Source organism: Saccopteryx leptura, chromosome 2 (genome assembly GCF_036850995.1).
Source record: "Saccopteryx leptura isolate mSacLep1 chromosome 2, mSacLep1_pri_phased_curated, whole genome shotgun sequence".
In the NCBI taxonomy this organism is placed as follows: Eukaryota; Metazoa; Chordata; class Mammalia; order Chiroptera; family Emballonuridae; genus Saccopteryx; species Saccopteryx leptura.
Genome location: NC_089504.1, coordinates 240,237,942 through 240,259,553, shown reverse-complemented (window position 1 = coordinate 240,259,553; position 21,612 = coordinate 240,237,942). Strand labels below are relative to the sequence as shown.

Below are 21,612 nucleotides of genomic sequence, written 5' to 3'. Positions count from 1 at the left end.
TTTTTTCTTTTATAATTAAAAGACTTACCAGTAAGTAATCTTCATGAAGATCATTTATGACCATGCTCTTTTTCCCTTTTTGCTGGAGAGAAGGCATGGAAGTGTTCAGGTGTAATGCATACACTGTCTAGAGATCTAGAATACCTTCTTATTTGCCTCCATACCTTACGGAACAGAGCTTAAAATTAGCAAGTGGACAGTGACTGATGAGAAAAATGTTTAGGACCAGGACTCTGTTTTGGGGTGTGCAGTTTGGTCTAAAGGAATCACCTAGTGGTTAACTCTGTAAGCTTCCTCCTCCTGATGCGACCTCTCCTTTTACCTTCTGTGATAGAAATACAGGGAGAGGAAGGAGCACCACACTGGCTCAGCTGCAGGTTTCTGATCTTCACTTTTCCATTGATCCCAAACCAGCAGCAGCCAGTGACCTCGGTTTCCACACGCCTTTCTCTGGGTTAGGAAACTGGGAAATCTAACTTCCTTGTTTGGCATTTTTCTTTGGGTCCTTCGAGTTGGTTTGCACCTTGGCCTGAGGAACTCACTCTGGATTTTCCTTTATTTTCTTTTGCATTTCCTTTTGTCACTTTAACAGCCATGTCCCTAGAATATCATTACCTGGAAAAGGTCAGGATGTTCAGTGGCAGAACATCTTTAACAGGAGCTGAGGTAATGGTCTTGCCTGGACAGGCGCCGTAGTGAGCCGTGCTGCGTGTGGGTCTGCTGGATGTAACCGGGCACCTGCATGTTTCTCCCCCCAGATCCTGGTCTACAGCTTGGAAGCGGAACGCTGCCTCTCAAAGCTGGGCAACGCGCTTGGTGACTTTACCTGTGTCAACCTCCAGGACAGCCCTCCCAACCTCATGGTCAGCGGCAACACGGACAGGAGGTACGTCTCAGTAACGGGCCGGCTTCTGCAGCCACAGCAGTTCCTGTCACGGCTCAGCCACCAGCCCTCACTCCCCAGCTTTGCCCCCCAGGTCCAGTCCGGTCCCATAAGTACTGTCCCTGTGAACTTGGAGGACAAAGTCCCGTATTAGGTAATTGTTGGACAGCGCCGTCGCTCCTTGTTTCTGCAACACCATGGGAAGGTTGTCTTTTAAGCCATTTGGTGGACGCAGTTGGTGGAAGGTCCGTTGAGACCACTTGGAATATCTTTTGTCTCCCTGCTGCAAAATTTGTTTGGCATTTAAAAGCTCACTTTCTAATATTAAAAACAATAACCTAAGGGATGAATCATGTACAACAAAATAGGTTTGCCTGCCAAATGATGTCAAGAGTGTATTTCAGAACGCTATGGTGTCCCTCTGGTGATGGGGGAGAGAGACTTCATGTGAACAGATTCCAGTTTCTATTTAGGTGATTAGCAGCCTCTCTTCACACACTGGCTTAGGGAGTCGCATTTTCCCGGTGCCGGGTCCGGTGCCAGGCACGGACGCTCCGGGAACCATCAGCACGAAAGGATTAGTGTCTGAAAAGACTCTCTGTGTCCAAATTTTGGGTTTTTTTCTCTCCCCATGCCCTCTCGCCTTGTCTTTTCTCTTCTTTTTTGAATTTTTGGCTGGTTATCTGCCATGTCTGATCCAGTGCCCTGAAGAGAGGTAGCATGGCCGGAGGCCAGGGCCTGCCAGTGCCCCTCCCCCGGCCTTCCCCAGCCCGCCCCAGTGCAGATGCCCGGCTGCTCTGTGGGGGGATCAAATCGCGAGGTGGGCGCTCCTGCATGCCAAAGCCCAGAGCCCTGCGCACGACTGCAGCAGCTTGCAAAAATAATTATTTTGTCAAATATTTTCAACTTCTTACCTTCACCCCTCTACCAGCCCCCTTCCCTTAGAGCCAAAAGAAAATGTGAGTGTGCTTTACTGAAGAAAAATACTTGATCATTTTTCTCAAGGCCGCCCGAAATCGCTGGTATTTCCAAGCCTTGAGAATTGGACTCCTCAGTGTGTCCAGTTTTTCTCTTTAAAAAAAAGTGAGGCTTGATAAGTGGCCCCACGTGTGTCCTGGTAAATGAAACACATCAGTTTGCAGTTTCGCTCTTGTTTTAGTTTCCGGGCTGCGCTCCACCAAGGCTCTGAGCTTGTCTGACAGAGCCTCCCCACGGGGGCCCAGCAGCTACTCGCTTTCCAGGACAGCATGTGCAGGGGGCGTGCGGGGCACCTGGATGGCGGCTCGGGGACCGGGGTTACGGTTCAGAGCGTGTTTACAGTGTGACCGTTTAGGTGGTCAGCCACAGCCAGGCTCCCAGGAAACTGAGATGGCGTTCCAGAGAAGAGACTCTGTAGCCCAGTTAGCTCTAGGAGAACAGACAAGCCAGGTCGCCATGGCCACTGTCGCTGTGCCTGGGACTGCCGGCTCATCTGAGGTCCGTCTATTTAGTGAAGCTGACTTTCCCTCGGGAGCAGGGCTGCCTGATCATGGGACCGTGGACAGAAGAGAAGCTAAACACTGTGCACAAGGTTTTCAGCCATTCTGCAGTCCAAATTTGACCATGGTTAGCCCATCTTATTAGTAAACCAGTTTGTTTTGTTTCTGTTTTAATCCGCTGTCTCCATGGATGAAAAGAACAGACTAGTGACTTGGAGCTGGGGAGGGGTCTGTCCAAAGTGGCATTCGAGCAGGGCAGTTGTGGGTCTGCATGCCAGCTGCCTGACCAGTGCCAGACATCAGGGCCTCACCGTCCCACATGAGATTATTCCTGAGTCAGAGGAGCACTGTTAGCAATGTGAGCTGGAGAGCTAGGGGTTAAAAATTGTACATCTGGAAAAAAATAAGGAATCTAAACTTATAAATGGTAGTAGAGGGAAATATTATATTTTCCCCCCAAAGCCTTAATAGCTATGAGTAGGCTTTCATTAGGGAGGCACGCCCAGGCTTGTGCAGCTTATGTTTTATTTCAAAAGTGGTAGTAAGGGGTCAAACACTGTGAAGAGAACTATATCCTTGGCTGTTACTTAATGGCTGATGCCATTTTTAAAAACCTGGAACAACCTCTTTTTTTTTTTTTTTTTTTTTAATTTAAAAAACTGAATTTCCTAATACGTTTTTTTAGTACTTTATATATAACTTGAGAATGAAATGAGCTCTAAAGTACAATAACCTATCCCAGACTAAGACAAAGATAGTTTTTCATCAAAATAAGGAAGTCAGCTTGAGTTAATTTGTAAACATGGGTGGATTTATAAGAAGTTTCTTTAGTGAGGGTGGATGGAAATAGACTGAAATTTTTTTTAAAAAAGGTCATTTAGCCTGTGTTACCCTTTCTAGAAAAAAAAAACACACACAGAGGATAGAGTCTGATGAAGATTAAGAGTCTGATTAGAGTAGAAACTGAGTTATTATTGGATTGTGCTTTTCCCTTACTGGGAGAAAAGGGCTATAAAGTGAGGGGGCCAAGGGGCTTTGCCCAAGAGTTTTAACTGTAGATCAACGAGTTTCTCTAAATGCGTGTTTTGTCTTTTCCTGGTAAAGCAGGAAGAAAGTGATGAGTAATGTCAGAAGAGGGGTGGCATAACTTAGGTATTAGGGCTGGATGCTTGTGTCTGTTCTACTTCCCACAGTATCTTCTAGTGCTCAGTGAGTGCCCAACACTGGATGTTTTGTATTTATTCTAAGACGTACTTTTTTTTTTCTCCTTATATTTTCACCTCTGTGAAATCTGAATGTGTCTTTTGCAATGACATCTTAAAATTAAATTGGCAGAATTTTACTATTTTATATAAAGTAATGGTGCTTCTTAAAATCAATGGTGTTTTCAATGAAAGTAAGGGCCTCACCTCACGTTCATCAAAGGCAAAAATGAGTTAATAGCTTAGGGGGGTCTGTTTGGGGGTTGACCAAGCATTTAGAGTATAAATTTGTTTTCCACCAAATTTGGGAAGTGTTTGGCCATTATTTCTTTAAATATTTTTCTTCTGCACTAATTCCTTGCTCTTCTCCATCTGGGACTCCAATGATGTGACTGCTGTCCCACAGGTCATTAATGCTGTTCATTTTCTTTCCTAGACTTTCTGTGCTTTAGATTACATGACATCTATTGACTTAAGTTCAGGTTTGTTGACTGTTTCCTCTGTCATCTCCATTCTGCTAATGAGCCCATCCAGTGACTTTTTTTTTTTCCAGTGACTTTTTTATTTCGGATTTTGTAAAGTGTGTCTGTAAAGTCATGGTGCACTTTTGACCGGTCACAGGAAAGCAACAAAAGACGATAGAAATGTGAAATCTGCACCAAATAAAAGGAAAACTCTCCCAGTTTCATACCTATTCAGTGCAGTTCAGTGTAGGCTCATGCACAGATTTTTTAGGGCTCTTTAGGTAGCTATCCCGTATAGCCTCTACAGACTCATCACTGACTGATGGCCTACCAGAATGGGGTTTCTCCACCAAACTGCTGGTTTCCTTCAACTGCTTATCCCACCGAGTAATGTTATTCCTATGTGGTGGCGCTTCGTTATAAACGTGCCAATATTCACGTTGCACTTTGGTCACGGATTCGAATTTAGCGAGCCACAGAACACACTGAACTTTCCTCTGTACCGTCCACATCTCGACTGGCATGGCCGTGGGCAGCTCTGCTGTATACACGGTGTTACGTCATCATCTGTGCATGCGCACATGCTGCCACATCATACTACAGAAACTGGGAGGGTTTTTCTTTTATTTGGTGCAGATTTCACATTTCTATCATCTTTTGTTGCTTTCCTGTGACCGGTCAAAAGTGCACCATGACTTTACGGACACACTGTATTTTTCAGATCAAATATTTCCAATCAGTTCTTTTTCATAATTTCTGTTTCTGTGCTCTAAATCAGTGGCCCCCCACCTTTTTTGGGCCACGGACCGGTTTAATGTCAGAAAATATTTTCATGGACCGGCCTTTAGGGTGGGATGGATAAATGTATCATGTGACCGAGACAATTGTCAAGAGTGAGTCTTAGACGGATGTAACAGAGGAAATCTGGTCATTTTTTAAAAATAAAACATCATTCAGACTTAAATATAAATAAAACGGAAATAATGTAAGTTATTCTTTCTCTGCGGACCGGTACCAAATGGCCCACGGACCTGTACCGGTCTGTGGCCTGGGGGTTGGGGACCACTGCTATAAATGGTCAGTCTTTCTTACTATGTTGCTTTTACCTCATAGAATATAGGTACAGTAGCTGCTTTAAAGTCACTAATGATTTCCAAAGTCTGAGTTGTTTTAGGGTTGGCATCTATTAGTTGATTTTTCCTTTGAGAAGGGGTCACATTTTTCTGGGTTTTTTTTTGGGGGGGGTGGAGGTGTATGTCAGATAATTTTGGGTTGTATTCTGGACATTTTGAATGCTGTGTCTACTTCCGATTCTGTTGCATAATCCTCTGGAGATTGTTGAGATTTTTTTTTTTTTTTTTGTATTTTTCTGAAGCTGGAAACGGGGAGAGACAGTCAGACAGACTCCCGCATGCGCCCGACCGGGATCCACCCGGCACGCCCACCAGGGGCGACGCTCTGCCCACCAGGGGGCGATGCTCTGCCCCTCCGGGGCGTCGCTCTGCCACGACCAGAGCCACTCTAGCGCCTGGGGCAGAGGCCAAGGAGCCATCCTCAGCGCCCGGGCCATCTTTTGCTCCAATGGAGCCTTGGCTGCGGGAGGGGAAGAGAGAGAGAGGAAGGGGGGGGTGGAGAAGCAAATGGGCGCTTCTCCTATGTGCCCTGGCCGGGAATCGAACCCGGGTCCCCTGCACGCCAGGCCGATGCTCTACCGCTGAGCCAACCAGCCAGGGCCGAGATTTTTTTTTTTTTTAAGGCAGGCAGTGACCGTGGTTAGGCTCAGACAGCCAGTTCTGCCTTGCCTTCTGATGGTGGTGATTCCAGTGCCCGTTCAAGTTCCAGGACCTTCGCTGGGCTTCCCGGGCTCTGTCTGCTGGGCGCTGCTCTCAGTTGCTTTCTCAGAGCCTCTGCTGTAGTCCGTTGGATCTGCCCTGCACAGCTCACAGCTGAGCCTGGGATCTCTGGGTGGGGGGCATACACATGTTATGGGCTTCCCTTATCCAGGGTGCTCTCGTCATCCCTGTACTCTCCAGCCTCTTTCTCAGGCCTCTGACCAGAGATGAGGGTTCTCTCGGCGCTTTACCTACCTTCACGCTACCACCATGCAGCTCTGTGAGTTGGGACTCGTCCCACATTCTTTGGACTGCAGGGGCCCTTTTTCTTGGTTCTTCACAATGGTGACGTTGCTGTTAGAGTTTTAGCTCCTGCCCCAGCCCACAGCTCAGCTGCTGGAGCTCATCCTCAGCATGGGGCTGAGAGAGGAAAGGGAGGAACGAGAAACCCTTCTTCACAACCCACTGTCTCAGCTCTCTGCAGTCCTCAGGTGTTTGCTTTTGGTTTTGTCCAGGGGTTTTGCTTGTAGTCACCAGAAGATAGAGGTGGTGTTGGGCTTACTCCATTTTGGCCAGAATCAGAACCCTCCCTTACTTTTAAATGATATAAATAAACACTGGAGTTGGCAGTAGAGGGCTGTGCTAAGTGAGGTGCTTTCCCATTCTGTTGCTCTGTCTTCTCATCTGTGATCTGCTCATTCTTTTCCAGTGAATTCGGTGATCTAGAATGAAGAGGCTTATCAGGGCTCTGCTGGGGAGACTCAAGAGTTGCGGGGGGCAATGGCATGTTAGTGGGTTGTCAAGGCAACATTCACTGAACCAACAAATCCCACTGCTTTTAGCAGCGTTGAGATAAAATTCCATACCTACAGTTCACCAATTTAATTGTACAATGCAGTGTAAAGTTCACAAGGTTCTATACCCATCACCAAGTTAATTTTAGAACCTTTTCATCACTCTGAATAGAAACCTTGTACCCATTGGTAGTCACTCTAAATTTTCCCCAAATCCTCCAGCTCTAAGCAACCAGCAATCTCCTTTCTGTCTCTAAGAATCTGTCTGCTTTGAACATTTCATATAAATTACATTGTTTAAGATGTGACCTTTTGTGACTGGGTTCTTCCACTTAGCATGTTTAAGATAAATCTGTTGCATGAATCACTACCCCATTCCTTTTATAGCCAAATAATATTCCATTGTATGAATATACTGTAGTCCTTCATTTAGCAGTTAAAGAACATTTGGGTTGTTTCCATATTTTACTATTATGTATGCTGTTTATCATTCAAATACAAATTCTGTGTAGATGTAAGTTTTCCATTCTCTCGGATGTATACTTAGGAATGGAATTGCTGGCTTATATGGTTACTCTGGGCTTAACTATTTGAGAACTACCAGATTCTTCCTAAGTGGCTATTATGAGAGTTATCATTTCTCCACATCCTCACCAGTGTGTGCCATTGTCTCTGATTATAGCTGTCCTAATGCATGTGAAGTGGTACCTCATTGTGGTGTTTAACAATTTTTATTAAATTTATTAGGGTGACTTGGTTAATAAGATAAAGTTTCAAGTGTACCAGTTCTGTTAATACATCATCTGTAAACTGCATTGTGCATTCACCACCCCAACTCAAGTCTTCTTTCATCGTGATAAGCAAAGAAATCAAACAAAAAGTCAAGAACCCTTGGTTTTAGCTTTCATTCTCCTGATTGCTAATGACGTTGAACATCCTTTCATGTGCTCTTTGGCCTCTTTGGATGAGTGTGTATTCAGAGTCTTGGTCCATTTTTAAAATTGGATTATTTGTCTTTTTATTCATTGTTATAAGAGATCTTTATGTATTCCGGATACCAGTCTCTTGTCAGATATGATTTGTAAGTACTTTCCATTCTGTGGGTTGTCTTTCATTCTCTTAATGGTGTCCTTTGAAGCACAAAAGTTTTTATTTTGATGAAGTTCAGTTCATCTCTTTTTTTTTCTCTGTTACTTGTGCTGTTGGTATCATACTCAAAAAGCCATTGTTTAGCTCAGAGTCACAGATTTACTTCCATTTTCTTCAAAGCTGTTTTGTACTTTTGTACTTACAGTGAGGTCACAGTGGATTTGGAGTTAATTTTTATCTATGGTGTGAGGCATGAGTCCAGCCTCTTCCCCTTGTTTTTGGATAGCTAATTGTCCTAGCATCATCTCTTGAAAAGACTGTTCTTTCGCCACTGAATTGTTTTGGCACTATTGTTGAAAATCAATTGACTATAAAGTAGAGGGGTTATTCTAGGTATATTCACCTTTTTAAAATTAAAAAGGATATTAAAGTTACATTTTCCAATTTGAGGGGTCATGTGCCTTATTATTTCGGTGTTACATACCAGTGTCTTTCAAACGCAGGTCCATGAAAGAGTTAACTGCCCTGATCTTCATACATGATCAGGTTAATTCTTTCCCGGACCAGCAGTTGAAAAACACTGTCATATACATTATTCTGTTCATGGGTAGTAGCACGGGCTGGCTTGTTAGGGGTCAAAGAACGGTTCGGTCAGGTAGAGTTCTTCAAGGCCATCTAATACTGATCTGGCTGAGAGTGGTCCAGGGCGGCTCAGTGGTCAGTCCAAGGGACCTGTCACTCTTTATGGGCAATATACAGAGAACCCAGCATCAGAGACACAACTTTTAAGTAGAGAGCTCTCAGCATAGCCTAGTTAAATTAAACAGGGATGGTTTTTACACTTAAAGGCCATCAGCAGTGTTATATACATAAAACTATTGATTTTGGCATATAAAGTTATATTTAATATCCTCTTTAACAGCCCAGGTTCCATGAGACAAAACAGAATCATGTATTGATTTTAAAAAAAAATACTAGTTTTGATTAATTTGGTCTTTTTTAAAAGCCTGCGTTTTAATGCCTTCTTGCTTGTTCCCTTTATTTTCTGGATAGAAATATAGCCCTGAAGGTCAGGTCCTTCTTAATGAAACTGCCGAGCCGGCGTCGGAATAGGCTTCATCTCTGCCATCTAGTACAGTTTGCCTTAATGTTATATGGGATTATTTAATCCAAAGCAATGGGCAGCTAGCCCTGAGTTGTGACCCCCCCAATTAAAGAGTCTCAGAGCTTCCTTCTTGCCCTGACAACCACAAAGCTGTGGTGTGCTGCTGGCCCTGCTGCCTGCTGTTGGGGGGAGGGAGTGGGGGGGAGTGGGGTGTAAATGTTGTATCTGCTCCATCTGCAAGTGTTGTAATAAGTTATTCAAAGCTCTCAGCACAGGACCAACCAGAGCGTGCCTCCCTCTCCGTTCCAGCACGTTTTCCTGCCCATCAGATGGATGCTCCTCTGTTGGAGTCTTTGGAAGGTTCTGGTGTCTTTTGTTTTAATTGGCGGGCTAGAGCAGACTCCTATGGTGTGATTTCCATTAGAGAGGGGCTGGAGAGAGGGAGTGTTGGAACAGCCCACCAAACCCAACCATGAATATTAAACATAATACAATTACAGCTTTTGGACCAATTATTTTTCTTTTCAATGGGCAGAGTTGATGAGTACACGCTAGATAGAGATTCACACTCTCACGTTGGCTTCTTCCTGTCTGGAATCAGTTGTCTTGGCGTACATTTGTGCCCATTTGCTGTGCTACCTGTTTCCCAGCGTCAAGCATTTGATTTGAGTGCTGAGGACTCAGGCTTTGCCAAGCTACGCTGCAGCTCGGGTTGGTGCCGCGCATGGTCAGGTGTTCCAGGCAGACACCAGGCTCTTAATGTGAATTTGAATGGCTCGCATGGACTTCACACACTGTGGTGTTTGCTCTTTCTGTCGACAAGAAACCAGAGTGTTGCCTCTCTAAGGAGATGTCCTGTGAATGCTTTTCCTTTTTTTTCCTATGGGGAGAAGTTCAAGTCTGTTTTGGCCCATTTTTGTTCTCCTTGGTGACACAAAATACATGAGTGCTGTTTCTTTTGGTATATTTGTTTATTTTGTTTGGAGCCATCCATGCTGGTATCTAAATACAATAGGAAAACAGATGGCAAACTTTGAACTTCTGGACCAAATCCGTGTTTGCCTTTGTCTCCTTAACAGCCAAACTGTAAATTATGGAGTATAAATATTCAACAGAGGGGCTCTTTATGAAAATCACCACAGCAGAATAGACCCCTGTTAACCAAATATGCGCTGAAAAGTATTGGGGCTAGAATTTTCTTCTCCTGCATCTTTTTCAGGCCCCCATCAGTAAGTGGAGCAGCCGTGGCAGCTGTAGGCAGAGTTCTCGTTACAGCACTAAGACCTCTGTCCCTTTCCGCAGCCACCAGTGCTGAGACTGAGTGCTGATGGGAGACCATGGCTCTCCAGTGCGTCTCCTGTCCTCTGCACCGCTTGCTGGGAAGTGGGGGGTTGAACAGCGTGCTGGAGTAATGGAGGTCGCCATTAATATGTGCCTCCTAGTTGGTTGCATGTCCCAGCCAGGATGAAGTCATGGACCTTTCCTCTGTGCTCTTAGACTACATGCATATTTGGAACAGAACATGCGTACGGGTGTGTGTATAACTTAGAGCAGTGGTTCTCAAACTTTCTGAAGTCGGGGCACATCTAAAATTGTACAAATAAGTATAGGTGCACTATATACAAATTTGAGAAATGTTATAATAATTAAGTCAACTATTAAAGAAATATAAAGTCCAAGCATGCTTTTATGGTAATTAAACAAAATAAATATGACAAAATTAAATTCTGACATTTAAAAACATTTTTATGTTACATTTTTTGAGTTACGCTTTTTAGAATTCGTAAAAAAGGGGTTAAAAATAAACAAACAAAAAAGTTATCTTTTTATATATATAGATACAGTCTTAGTAAGATTTAGTAAATTTGGCAGGTCCCAATGCAAATGTATTAAGTTTTTTCATTCTTGGGTTTATGAGAAACATGAGCCCGATGTGTCCTAGCGATTTCTTCAATGTTTGGGCCTATATTTGAAAGGCAAACTCTCATTTCCTCATCAATACATTGAAGAATTCCTCTCTTTTTACTCTTAATTGTGTTGAGTGCAGAAAACTCCCACCATACATATCATCTTAACTCTACACCAAACAAAGGATAGAAGAAACTTGCCTCCAGTCTTTCTGGGGAACATGGGGGGGGGGGTAGTGTAAACAATCCAGCACCATAGCTTAACAGCCTTTTGCAGCCTAATCAGGCAAGTGAGGTGGGGGCTTGTGCAGACTATCAGCTTACAGCCAATTCCCCACACCTCTGTCCCCCCAAAATATAAACTCCAAAAACTCTGTTGGTGTTTTGGTCCCCAACAGACACATTTCTCTGGAATACCATAGGGCACACCTGGAAATCTTCTAGGGCGCACACTTTGAGAACCACTGACTTAGAGTAACAGTGCCTGTGCATGCCCCACCCAGCTTAACCAGGACGTGGCCACAGTTCTGAAGGCCCCCGTGCCTCTCCAGTCAGTGAGTGCTTGTTTCTTAAACACAGCTGCGTCTAGAAGTAAAAGCCACCGATATTTCCCTCATTCAACTGCCACTCTTCCCCAAGGTAACTGCTACCTGTTGGAGTTGTCCTTCAAGATTTTTTGCTTTAAAATTTTTCAATTTTACTTAAACAGGTAACCTATGCAATTCTAACTTGATTAATCACGTAAATAGGGAGAAGTCGGTATTCTGGGAAGTTAGCCTTTTCTAAAGGGTGTCTGCACATGCACAGCATATAGCCCCTACACCTGTCACTTGGAGCCCCATGGTCTGGACGTGTAGCAGTGTTTTGGTGATGGCTGCCTGTCAGTGCATGTAGATCTGCCTTGTTCTCTAATGACTGCATGGGCTCCACTGTCCAGTTGCTCCATAATTGCTTTAACCGCACTCAGTTGACAGAGATGGTTAATTGTGCCGTTCAAATTCATGACAACTTAAATGTTTCTAATTTTTCCTGTCAGTCTAATCATTATTCCTTAATAGTAATGTCATTTTTTCCTTAGGTTGCATTTAAGACCTCATTTGACTCTTGCATATTCCCACTTTATGATGCTCTTAGTATTTCTCTTGATTCTGATCACTGCTCATTGAGTGTATGCCTCTAATTGTGGAAACATTAACCATTAACAATTGGAATATTACTTCTTTGCCACACAGTTTTTTCCTTCTGGGCCTTCTTTTGGGCACATATTGAACTGCCCTTTTATCTTCTTCCTTTCTCTTAACCTCTTCTTCACGGTTTTCATTTTAGTGTCTGTGCCACATTCTAGGTCATTTGTCAGATGTAGCATCTAATTCACAAACTTGGTCAGCCTAGCTAGTGAATTGAATTTTGGGGGCTATGTTTTCATTTGTACAAGTTTTATTTGGCTTTTTCATAAAGCAGGACTCTCAGTACTCCTCACTCCCACCCCTAGTGGGTGGGCCTGCATCAAGGTGAGATCCACTCCCATTGGCTTCTGAGATTGGCACCTGCCAACAGCCACACCCCCACCGCACATGCGCACTGACAGGACAGCTCTGGCTCTCCAGGCGTGTCTTCAGCTTGGGCTCTGGGAAAGTTGCTTATTTTGTGAGCTCAGCAGTGCATTTAAAAGGATGTTAGTTGTATTTTATCCAGCAGTAGTAAGTGATCTTCAATGAGTCGGTCAACAGTTGTCTGAAACAGAAGCCCCATCTTTTGCTGCAAAAAAAACAGTGCTGTGGCTAATGGCCTTGTGTGTGTGTGCATTTGTACACATATATTAGATGTAGCCTAGATAAATTCCTGGACACAAGGCTGCTAGGTCAGAGTGAAGTATTTTTTATTCTGATGAATATTACCAAGTCACTCCCAGAGAGGGATCTGTGGTCACATCAGCCGCACGTAAGTAAGTACCATCCACCAGGTCCCTCCCACCTGGAGGGGCTCAGCGTTCTACCAACCTTTATCTTTGCTGGGTACCCAGGGCACAAGTGGTGTGCTGCATTAGTTTTATTTCCTAATATTTCTTATCACCAGTGAACTTGAACATCTTACACATTTAAAAGCCATTAGTATTTTTCTGTGCACTGTTTTACTTTTCTCATTTTAATTTTGGGTCATCAATCTTGACTGTCAATCTGAAGGCATCAGCCAGTCCTTCTGGTTACCCGTTTCCCCATGAGGGGAACACACACACTCTCATATACAGTCATCAATAGTGTCCTTTATGACTTCCTCATTTTTTTTCTATTTAGAAAGGCCTTCCCTGTTTGATTATGTTTAACACTTTGAGCCCTCTACGATTTATTATGATATATGGTAGAGCTCTAAGATGAGAATAGGGTATTTTGCCTTTAATTGCTATTATAAGTGTTTTAAAACCAGTGGTTGTTGGTACATAAGATATAGTGGTTAGTTTGCATTTGATTCTGAATTACTACTGGATTGTTCTAATGATGAATTTACCCACCTCATTTTTTTCTAATTGTATCCAATTTTTTAAAACAATGTGAATTAATAATGGTAAAAGTGTAGGTCACTATTTTTTAAAGACTCTTTATTAGGAATCAGTGTTATATTTCAGCATCCATGGAAATGACCGTGTTTACCGTACTTGTTACAGTACAGTGTGTTGTACTGTATGTCACGGGCCCGCCCGCATGCGTGCGGCTAGTGTTTGCTTTGGGCCAGACCGAGCCCCGTCCAGGCCACAGCCATCTCTCACCCCTCTCCGCATCAGGTTTCTGGGAAGAGGGCGCTGGCTTTATGGGAGAGTCGGGACGCTTTCCCTCCTGTGGTGCTGTGGCCACAGCCCTGGTGGCTGGTCCTTCTAGGCTGGGCCAGCTACTCCTCGACACGGTTTGCCCTTTGTTACTTGATCCATTTAGATTTTCTATCCCTGGGGGTCAGTTTCAGTCATTCTTATTCTCCCGGAAAGCCATTTATTCATGTAAGTCTTCAAATTTGGAAATTTTAAAAAATGACTCAAATAGAAAACCTGAATATATTAAAATGACCAAAGAAATCAAATTTAAAAAATAGATTCATGTAGGTTTTTTTTCCCCGGGTTTTACTGCACACATAGTAAATGGTACCCTTCATCATTCTAAAGTATGCTCTCCTAATACTTTTTTCTCTCAAATCCCTTGCCTGGTATTAAAATTGCTACCTATTGCCTGCAGCATATATTGAGTTTTGCTTTGTGACCTGTCTGAAGCTCTGCTTAATATAGGCAGTCCATGGGTTACGAATGAGATAGGTTCTTTAGGTTTGAAAATGTTTATGTGCACAGAAAGGTAAAAATACTTAACATATCTGTTCCAACTTCCATACAAATTCACCTGAAGAACAAATGTACAGAACCTATCTCGTTCATTCATAGCCCAGGGACTCCTGGAGGTGGGTCTGTCCTGTGTGCACGTGTTGCCCCAGCAGACACAGTAAGTCTCACTGCAGCTCTGCCCTCTGTGTTGTGTTTGCTCTGCGCGTCGCTGCGTGGTGGCTGCTCACAGTCCTGGTGTTTTGCTACATCTCTTTCTTTCAGTGACCTACACTTTTTCAGGGGCATCTATAGGTGGCTCACCCTGAGTCCTTTCCTGTTGAAAGAAAACAAAAAATCTCCCAATTATGCCTTTAAATTTGGTAGGTAAGCTTGGTATAGAATTTTGGTTCTAAATACTTTTCTCTCTGACCTCTGACAATAGATTTGTGTGTGCGTGCTCACGTAACTGAGAATGTGGGACATGTTCCCGGTCACCCCTTCTCACCACGTCTTTGGTGGCACACACATGCTTGTGGTCACGCTGACCACGCTAGCGTTATGTTTGCCCAGGGCCCCCACCAGATAGGTTACAGCGTGGGTCTGCTCAGTCCACCTCCACAGAAGTCTTTTCACTTTCCGTTTTAGCTCATGTGGCTTATTTCAGGAGCTAAGTATGTTGAAGTTTCTGGTGGATAAGAGATTTCTGTTTCATTAACTAATGTATCCTTATGTGGAAGGTCAGCACACACTTGTATAAAAATAGTTTTTAAAGAGGTTCTTAAACACATTCAGATGATTATAAGGCCAGTGATACTTAGATAAGTGGAACAGTCATGGTAAGTGACTGCCAAGTGTCCATATACTCTTCACTATAGCTGTTCCTTTCCCAAATTTTAACAAGATGGTGATGAATTACAGAGTTAAATACTCAAAAAGTGCTATTTCCCCAACCAGGTAAGGGTTCAGGTGGCAGACAAGCGTAATTGGTTTACCTCTTGCCCTTAACAGTATATTACACCAGCAGCAAAATTTCTGTGCTGAGACAGAAATCGGTGGCTGACACCCACGGAGATGCACTGTTAGGTCTCAGCTCCCTCTATGTGGACATGCGTCCAGGACAGGTGTCTTCCCTGAGTGAGTGACAGGCAGCTCCTGGATTTGTCCTGAGCCTTTCTCTTCAGTGTACGTTTAAGTCGTTCTGCTTAAACAGATGTGGGCTCTAAACTAGTTCATATCTGTTGCATCCTGGCCTCCTCTGTATGACCGTACACTAGGAGATAACAGTGTGTATTGGTATTAACATGTTTACAACTGAAGGGGTTTTATAGTCTTTGTACTCACAGGACTGTTGTGCATAGAGCAACCGGTGCCACTGAGGACTGTGTTATTTTAAGCTTTACCTACAATCTCTGCTCATCTGGGGTCTTCCAGGGTGAGGATCCATGACCTGCGCACCGACCAGATCGCCCTGTCCCTCTCTGCACACCAGCTGGGCGTGTCTGCAGTCCAGATGGATGACTGGAAGATTGTCAGCGGCGGCGAGGAGGGCCTGGTGTCGCTGTGGGACTATCGGATGAACCAGAAGCTCTGGGAGGTTCATTCCAGGTAAGGCTGCTTCTCGGGGTTTCTATAAGGACAGGATGCTAGCGGGCCTGCTGCTCCGTGCCACCTGGGGGTCACCGCCCTCACCGTCACCCCACGAGGTAGCTGCTGTTGCTGTCTCCCTTTTCAGACAACGCAACTCTGGCTCAGAACTGGAGCTGGTCAGAGGAGAGGCGTTACCTTTCTCACATTGTTAAAACGGCCGTAATTCAGTCCCAGCTCGGGCAGAGGCTGCATAGGACTCCCTGACTGAGGTGCAGGTGAGGTGTGGCAGTGGGAGGCGGGCTGGCCAGGCCCACCTCACTCCACTCTCAACGTGCAGGAGGTGATTTCCTCACACTGTTTAGAAGAGCACTTAGGCCTGAAAGTTTTCTGGCCTGAACTAGGAGGAATTTGCAATCTCAACCTTTAACTAGAACATTCAGGAGAAAAGTAGATATATCCCAAGCACAGACAGATGGCTTAACAGGTGCAGGTACATCTAAGTGGGCCAACATTTCCCAGCTTGCTCCTGACCTTGAAAGCAGAGGAAGCCTGGAGCAGGGGCATCCACCTTACCCACATCCACCTGGGACCCCGTTTGGAGGCAGGTAGGGTAAAAGGCCACAAGCCTTCTCTGCAGTGGTCCCTTAGTGCCACTGTAAAGACACTAGGGGACAGCACATGCCCAGGCCTGCAAATCCCGATGGACTAGAGCAGCTGTTCTCAACCTGTGGGTCGCGACCCCGGCGGGGGTCGAACGACCAAAACACAGGGGTCGCCTAAAGCCATCGGAAAATACTTATTTCTGATGGCTTTAGCCTCTGAGAAGCCGCACTACCATCTGTAGCAGCGCTATTCAGCTTGAACACATGCCATTATGGACGTGCATTCCAAACTGAACGCCTGCGGTCATGCGCAGACGTGATTGTATCATCGGTCAGGGGCCTAAGGGGCGGGGGAAGCAGGGGGGGGGGGGATGCTCCACAGTCCATAGCAGCGCATTACGTCGTCAGTGGGCGGGTGCAGCAAGCGCCAGAGGAAAGAAGCCTAGGAGGCGGAGAGCCAAGAGGCAGAGAGCCAAGAGAGCCTGCGAGACAGCCTGCTGGTGTAAAAAAGGTTAATAATGTAAAAACAGTTCACACACCATACACACAATACTGTGTAAGTGTAAGGTGCTTTGTGTGTAATCATTACACAGTACACAAAGCAGCTTACACTTACACAAAGCACCATACATTTACACAGTGTGAACTACATCGGTCTTATACTATAAGAGACCACTATAAGATGTAGTTCACACTGTTCCCCAATGTATAATTATCTCCCATATCTCCCACTATTTTCCCATATTCTGAATGAGAAAATTCAGAAAAATTCCAAAGGTGGAATCCGCCACCCCCAATAGACTGAAAGGGGCCTCACACTGAGGAATCTGCTGTGCAGATTCTGCAGTGTAAAAGATCTGCCTCCTATAGAAGTCTTTTGGGATTCCACCTTTGGAATTTTTCTGCTCTAGGAAAAGTTCTAGTGTGAAAAAAATTAAGCAACATGCTCTATATTTGAGCAGAATCTGCTGCGGCCTCCCATTGACTTGAATAGGAGAGGAAGAAATGTGTCGGAACTGCATTTCTGCCGTACAGGGGATCTCTCTTCTGCGGAATCCACGGGTCTCCCATTGAAGTAAATGAGATGTGGATTCCACTGCAGAAACTGCTGCTTTATAGTGTGAAAGAGCCCTGAAAGATACCATGCTGTGCAGAAACTACAGTGTATCCTATGATGTAGTTCACACTGTTCTATATAGAAAACTTGCTACTAATCTGGAAAAAACAGATCCATTAGTTAAGCAGCTATTTATGGAATGGTAGCCCCAATACACTAGGTAAGGAGGTCCATTAGTAATAAATATTTACTTAAGAGTTAAGACTAACTGTGATTAATCACTATGTTTAAATTATTTTGGATTTGTAGCAATGAGAATACATAATGCATATCAGGTATTTACATTCCGAATCATAACTGTAGCAAAATTACAGTTACAAAGTAGCCACCAAAATTATTTTTTGGTTTGGGGTCACCGCAACATGAGGAACTGTATTGCGGGGTCACGGCATTAGAAAGGTTGAGAACCACTGGACTAGAGTCTAGTCACTAGATCCATGAGGAGGCAGCAGGCTTCGTTGTCCGTTTCAGGTCAGGTGCAGGAAATTCTCATTCAGAATATGGGAAAATAGTGGGAGATATGGGAGATAATTATACATTGGGGAACAGTGTGAACTACATCTTATAGTGGTCTCTTATAGTATAAGAGTTAAGACTAACTGGCGAGGTTATGAGAAAACTGATTTCCTCCCCGGAGGGCAGGGCTGGCGAGGGCTACGGCCAGCAGCTTTCTTCCTCCACAAATCCACACAGTTCCCTCTGCCTTCTGTCTGTGGTGCCGCACAGAGTTGCCACCAGGTGGTGCCACAGGGCAGTTAAAAGTTCTGCACACTGACACCCCGAACCGCTGGCCTTGAAAGAGCCCCTCTGAACTGTGTAAGGGCCGGCTCAGCCTGGTGCAGCCAGGCAGGCCCTCCTAACTGGTTTGTAAAGGCACAGCCATTCTCCCACCTAGACAAGGCTGAAGCCCCACTCTTCAGTTGCTGCCGCAGTGCTCAGAGCCGAGGCGGTTCCCTCCTGGGCTCTGGTCCAGCTGCCAGGGGACTGTCTGGCCTGCCTCACTGTTCCCTTTCAGCTCTTCAGCCCTCCTGTCCCTCGCTTTCTGGTGGTGGGGCCGAGTCTCGCGCACACCACCCTTTGCTCTCCATACCGCCTGCCTCGCTGGGCTCCTAGCAAAGCCCTGGGCGGACGGGGCTGCTTGGCTGCCCTTTGACTCTCATTATTCACAAGAGAATCCTCTGCTCTAGCCAAGAAGCGTGTATGAACTCCCCCGTGTCCCCTCCCACACTGTGCCTCCCCCACGGGCTGAGTGCTGTGTCCCATCTGTGCCAGCTGTTGTGTGGGAACATGCGTCTTACCTGTGGCCAGCGCGGCCCTCCCTGGGCTTCACAGGACGTGGTTTCAGGCTGCAGCTCCCGGCTGTGACCAGAGTGAGTAATGGAGGAAAGGTTTTAGAATGAACATTTCATCCCAAGATTTCCAGAATGTGCTTTCACAATTTGGGCTACATGTACCCCTTGACTTCAGGACTGAGGGAGCCTACTGAGGGTCCCCATGCCCACCGCTGGGGCGCCCGGCCCGGGGAGCTTGGCTGACCTGTCCAAGGCCAGCCTGGCAGACGGGTGTTGTCTGCCACGTGCTGCCGAGATTATGCGTTATGTCCACCACACACCCAGTTGTTGGGGGCATTCAGACCTGTGTAGAGAGTGAGGCCCAGCTCAAACTAGCTTTGGGAGCTAAGTCAAGACCACCCTCCGGGGTGTTTGCTCCCCTGTGGAAGAAGCCCTCGTAGCTCCAGCGCCGAGGCCGTGGCAGCAGGGCCGGACGCACTCGGTCTCCGGGGTGCTGACGGGTGCTCTCCCTTGTGCCATAGACACCCCGTCCGTCACATCAACTTCAACAGCCACCGCCTCATCACTGCCAACGTGCCCTACGAGAGGGTGGTGCGCAACTCGGACCTGGACAGCTTCGCCACCCACCGGAGGTCAGTGGGCTGGGCAGGGGTGGTCCGGACGTGTGGGTTTATAGTGGAACCCCACTGCCCCCAAAACTCCCTCTCTGGTGTGCCCTCGGGCACAGCCTAATGCAGATGCAACAGTGAGTGATACTAGCAAACAGTGTGCTCAGTGCCTGTTTTAAGTTTTCCCCACAGAGTCTGTGTCTGCAGGACAGCTGCATGGGGCTGGGACACAGAAAGGAAAGGCTGCCCTCATGTGCCGAGACAGGGCTGAGGGACCAGCACCTGTGGGCCCACGGGCTTGCACAGGGGCTGCTGTCTGCCTCAGCCCCACGCCTGCTGCAAAGAGTCGTCTGTCTCTCCAGGCACCGTGGGCTGATCCACGCCTACGAGTTTGCAGTGGACCAGCTGGCCTTCCAGAGCACTATCCCCATCTGCCGCTCATCCTGCGACACCATGGCGGGGCACAGCTACGACCTCGCGCTCGCCTTCCCCTACGACAGCATCTAGGGATCAGAGAAAACGGGGAGAACCAGGGCTGTGAGTTGGAAAACAGGAGCTCTGCCACCGTGTCAGGTCTGGGGGAGGAGAGCCCCCCAGGTGCACGTGTGACCCCACTTTCCTGGATGCCCTTGCTCTTCCCCTTTGTGTGGACACTTCCTCTGGCCGCCTCCCAGCAGTTCCACCTGCTCCGGTTTCATCTTACTCTGTCCCCTCTGCCGTGGCTTTGAGCTCCCCACACTGATGACTCAGATTTACACTGCCTTCTCCTCCCAGCCCCACCCTCTCCCGCCCTGCGTCTGTGAGTGACCCCCAGCCAGGCTCCCTTCTCTCTGGGATGTCATGGTGGACACTGCAGGGCAGGGCCCGGTAGAAGCTCCAGCTGAGGCCAGGTTGTCACTGTGAACACGGCCTCCTGGGCCCTGCTCCTGCCTGCTGGCCACCGAGCCTGCAAGGCCCCAGCACCGCCCATCCTGTGGGTGCCCCCCCAGCATCACCTGGGCTGAGCAGCACCTTCCACACAGCTGCCCATGGTTTTTAATCACCCTATATATTTCTACCACTTCTTCATTAGTGACTGCTTCGCTTACTGTTGTGTGTATGACGTGTGATACAGAGCAGATATTTTCTACATCATCATTGACTAGACAACCACCCTGGGGTTGGCTGGACTGTGACTCCACAACAGGGTGGGTGAGGAGAGGAACCACCGAGCTAAAACCACCATGGAGAACGGTCCGGTTTGATAGCTTGTTTCAAACCAGCACGCCCCTTGGTTTACCCCATTTCTGGCGGCAGCCTCCCGACAGGCCCGCCCAGTGCCAGAGCGAACACGGACAGGACTAGAGGAGACGAGATCCGTGGGTCACAGCAATAAGAACACTTAAGCATTAGGATTTACTTAACTTACAAGTTGATCCAAAAGATGTGTGTGGAGGTCATACCTTTTCACATACCTGTAGGCCATGCAAGGAAAGTGACCATGGCTGAGGACCACCAGGAAAATCTCAGCCTGCACAGAGATTGATACCATACAGGCTAGACTCATGACACCCCCCACCCCCCATCCTAATGCAACAACATTGGCAACCAAACAAAGAGCTAACTAATAAAAACATACACCTACAAATTCCAAACACTCCAAAATTAACTGGGTTTTAAAGCAGAAAATCAAAATGGAAAATGATCACCTCTGGACCTGGGTAACAATGGAAGCACAACATCAGAACCCAGGAGATGAGGCTGGGATGGGAGGAGTTGTGACTTAACAGAAGAACTATGCTGTCCCCTCAGAAAGCCTAAAACAGGTAATACTGCCAGCAGCTGGTCCAGTAAAATGTTACAAGCTCGGGTATGTGTGTGTCTATGTCCCCCAACCTGTTTATAACTTACCTCCCATTCATGACAAGTGCCTGGCTTTTGTGAAGGAAAGTTTATCGGACCCAAGCTGTCACCTCTGAGCAGGCCGACCTCGGTCAGTGTTTCCTGCTATAAACTGCACATCCTGGAAGCGGTCGACCCCGTGGGGAAAGGCTCAAAGTTCCCTGAGACATGACATTGACCAGCAGCAGAAAAGTCTGGGCCTGTGACCACCCCCTTCCACTCAGCCACCTTACCTTCTTCCTCGTTGGCTCCCCGAGGGAACCTCTTCCCAGGGCCTGAGCTAGTGTCATCTGTAGTCGTCTGTGTCCCGGACTGGTCCCCGCCGTCTCCCCGACAGAAGAGTCGCCTGTGCTGTGGGGGAGCCCGAGGGCCCGGCCCCGGGCTCCTGTGTCTTGATTCCAAACATAGGACTGTTGCTTTCTACTTCATAGTGTGTCTGTGTTGGTACTAATATTAAATTTTAAAATTTA

At 46.4% G+C, this 21,612-nt stretch overlaps 1 protein-coding gene across 1 annotated transcript in view; it reads left to right on the top strand.

Annotated features, from left to right (window-relative positions):
• FBXW8 (F-box and WD repeat domain containing 8) overlaps window positions 1-21,612 on the top strand; it is a 107,747-nt gene extending 86,135 nt beyond the window's left edge. The window contains exons 8-11 of the mRNA XM_066370821.1: window positions 759-886; window positions 15,487-15,660; window positions 19,175-19,285; window positions 19,624-21,612. Of these exons, the coding sequence (XP_066226918.1) occupies window positions 759-886; window positions 15,487-15,660; window positions 19,175-19,285; window positions 19,624-19,768 (558 nt within the window). The 3' untranslated portion in view covers window positions 19,769-21,612. The remainder of the gene's footprint in view (window positions 1-758; window positions 887-15,486; window positions 15,661-19,174; window positions 19,286-19,623) is intronic.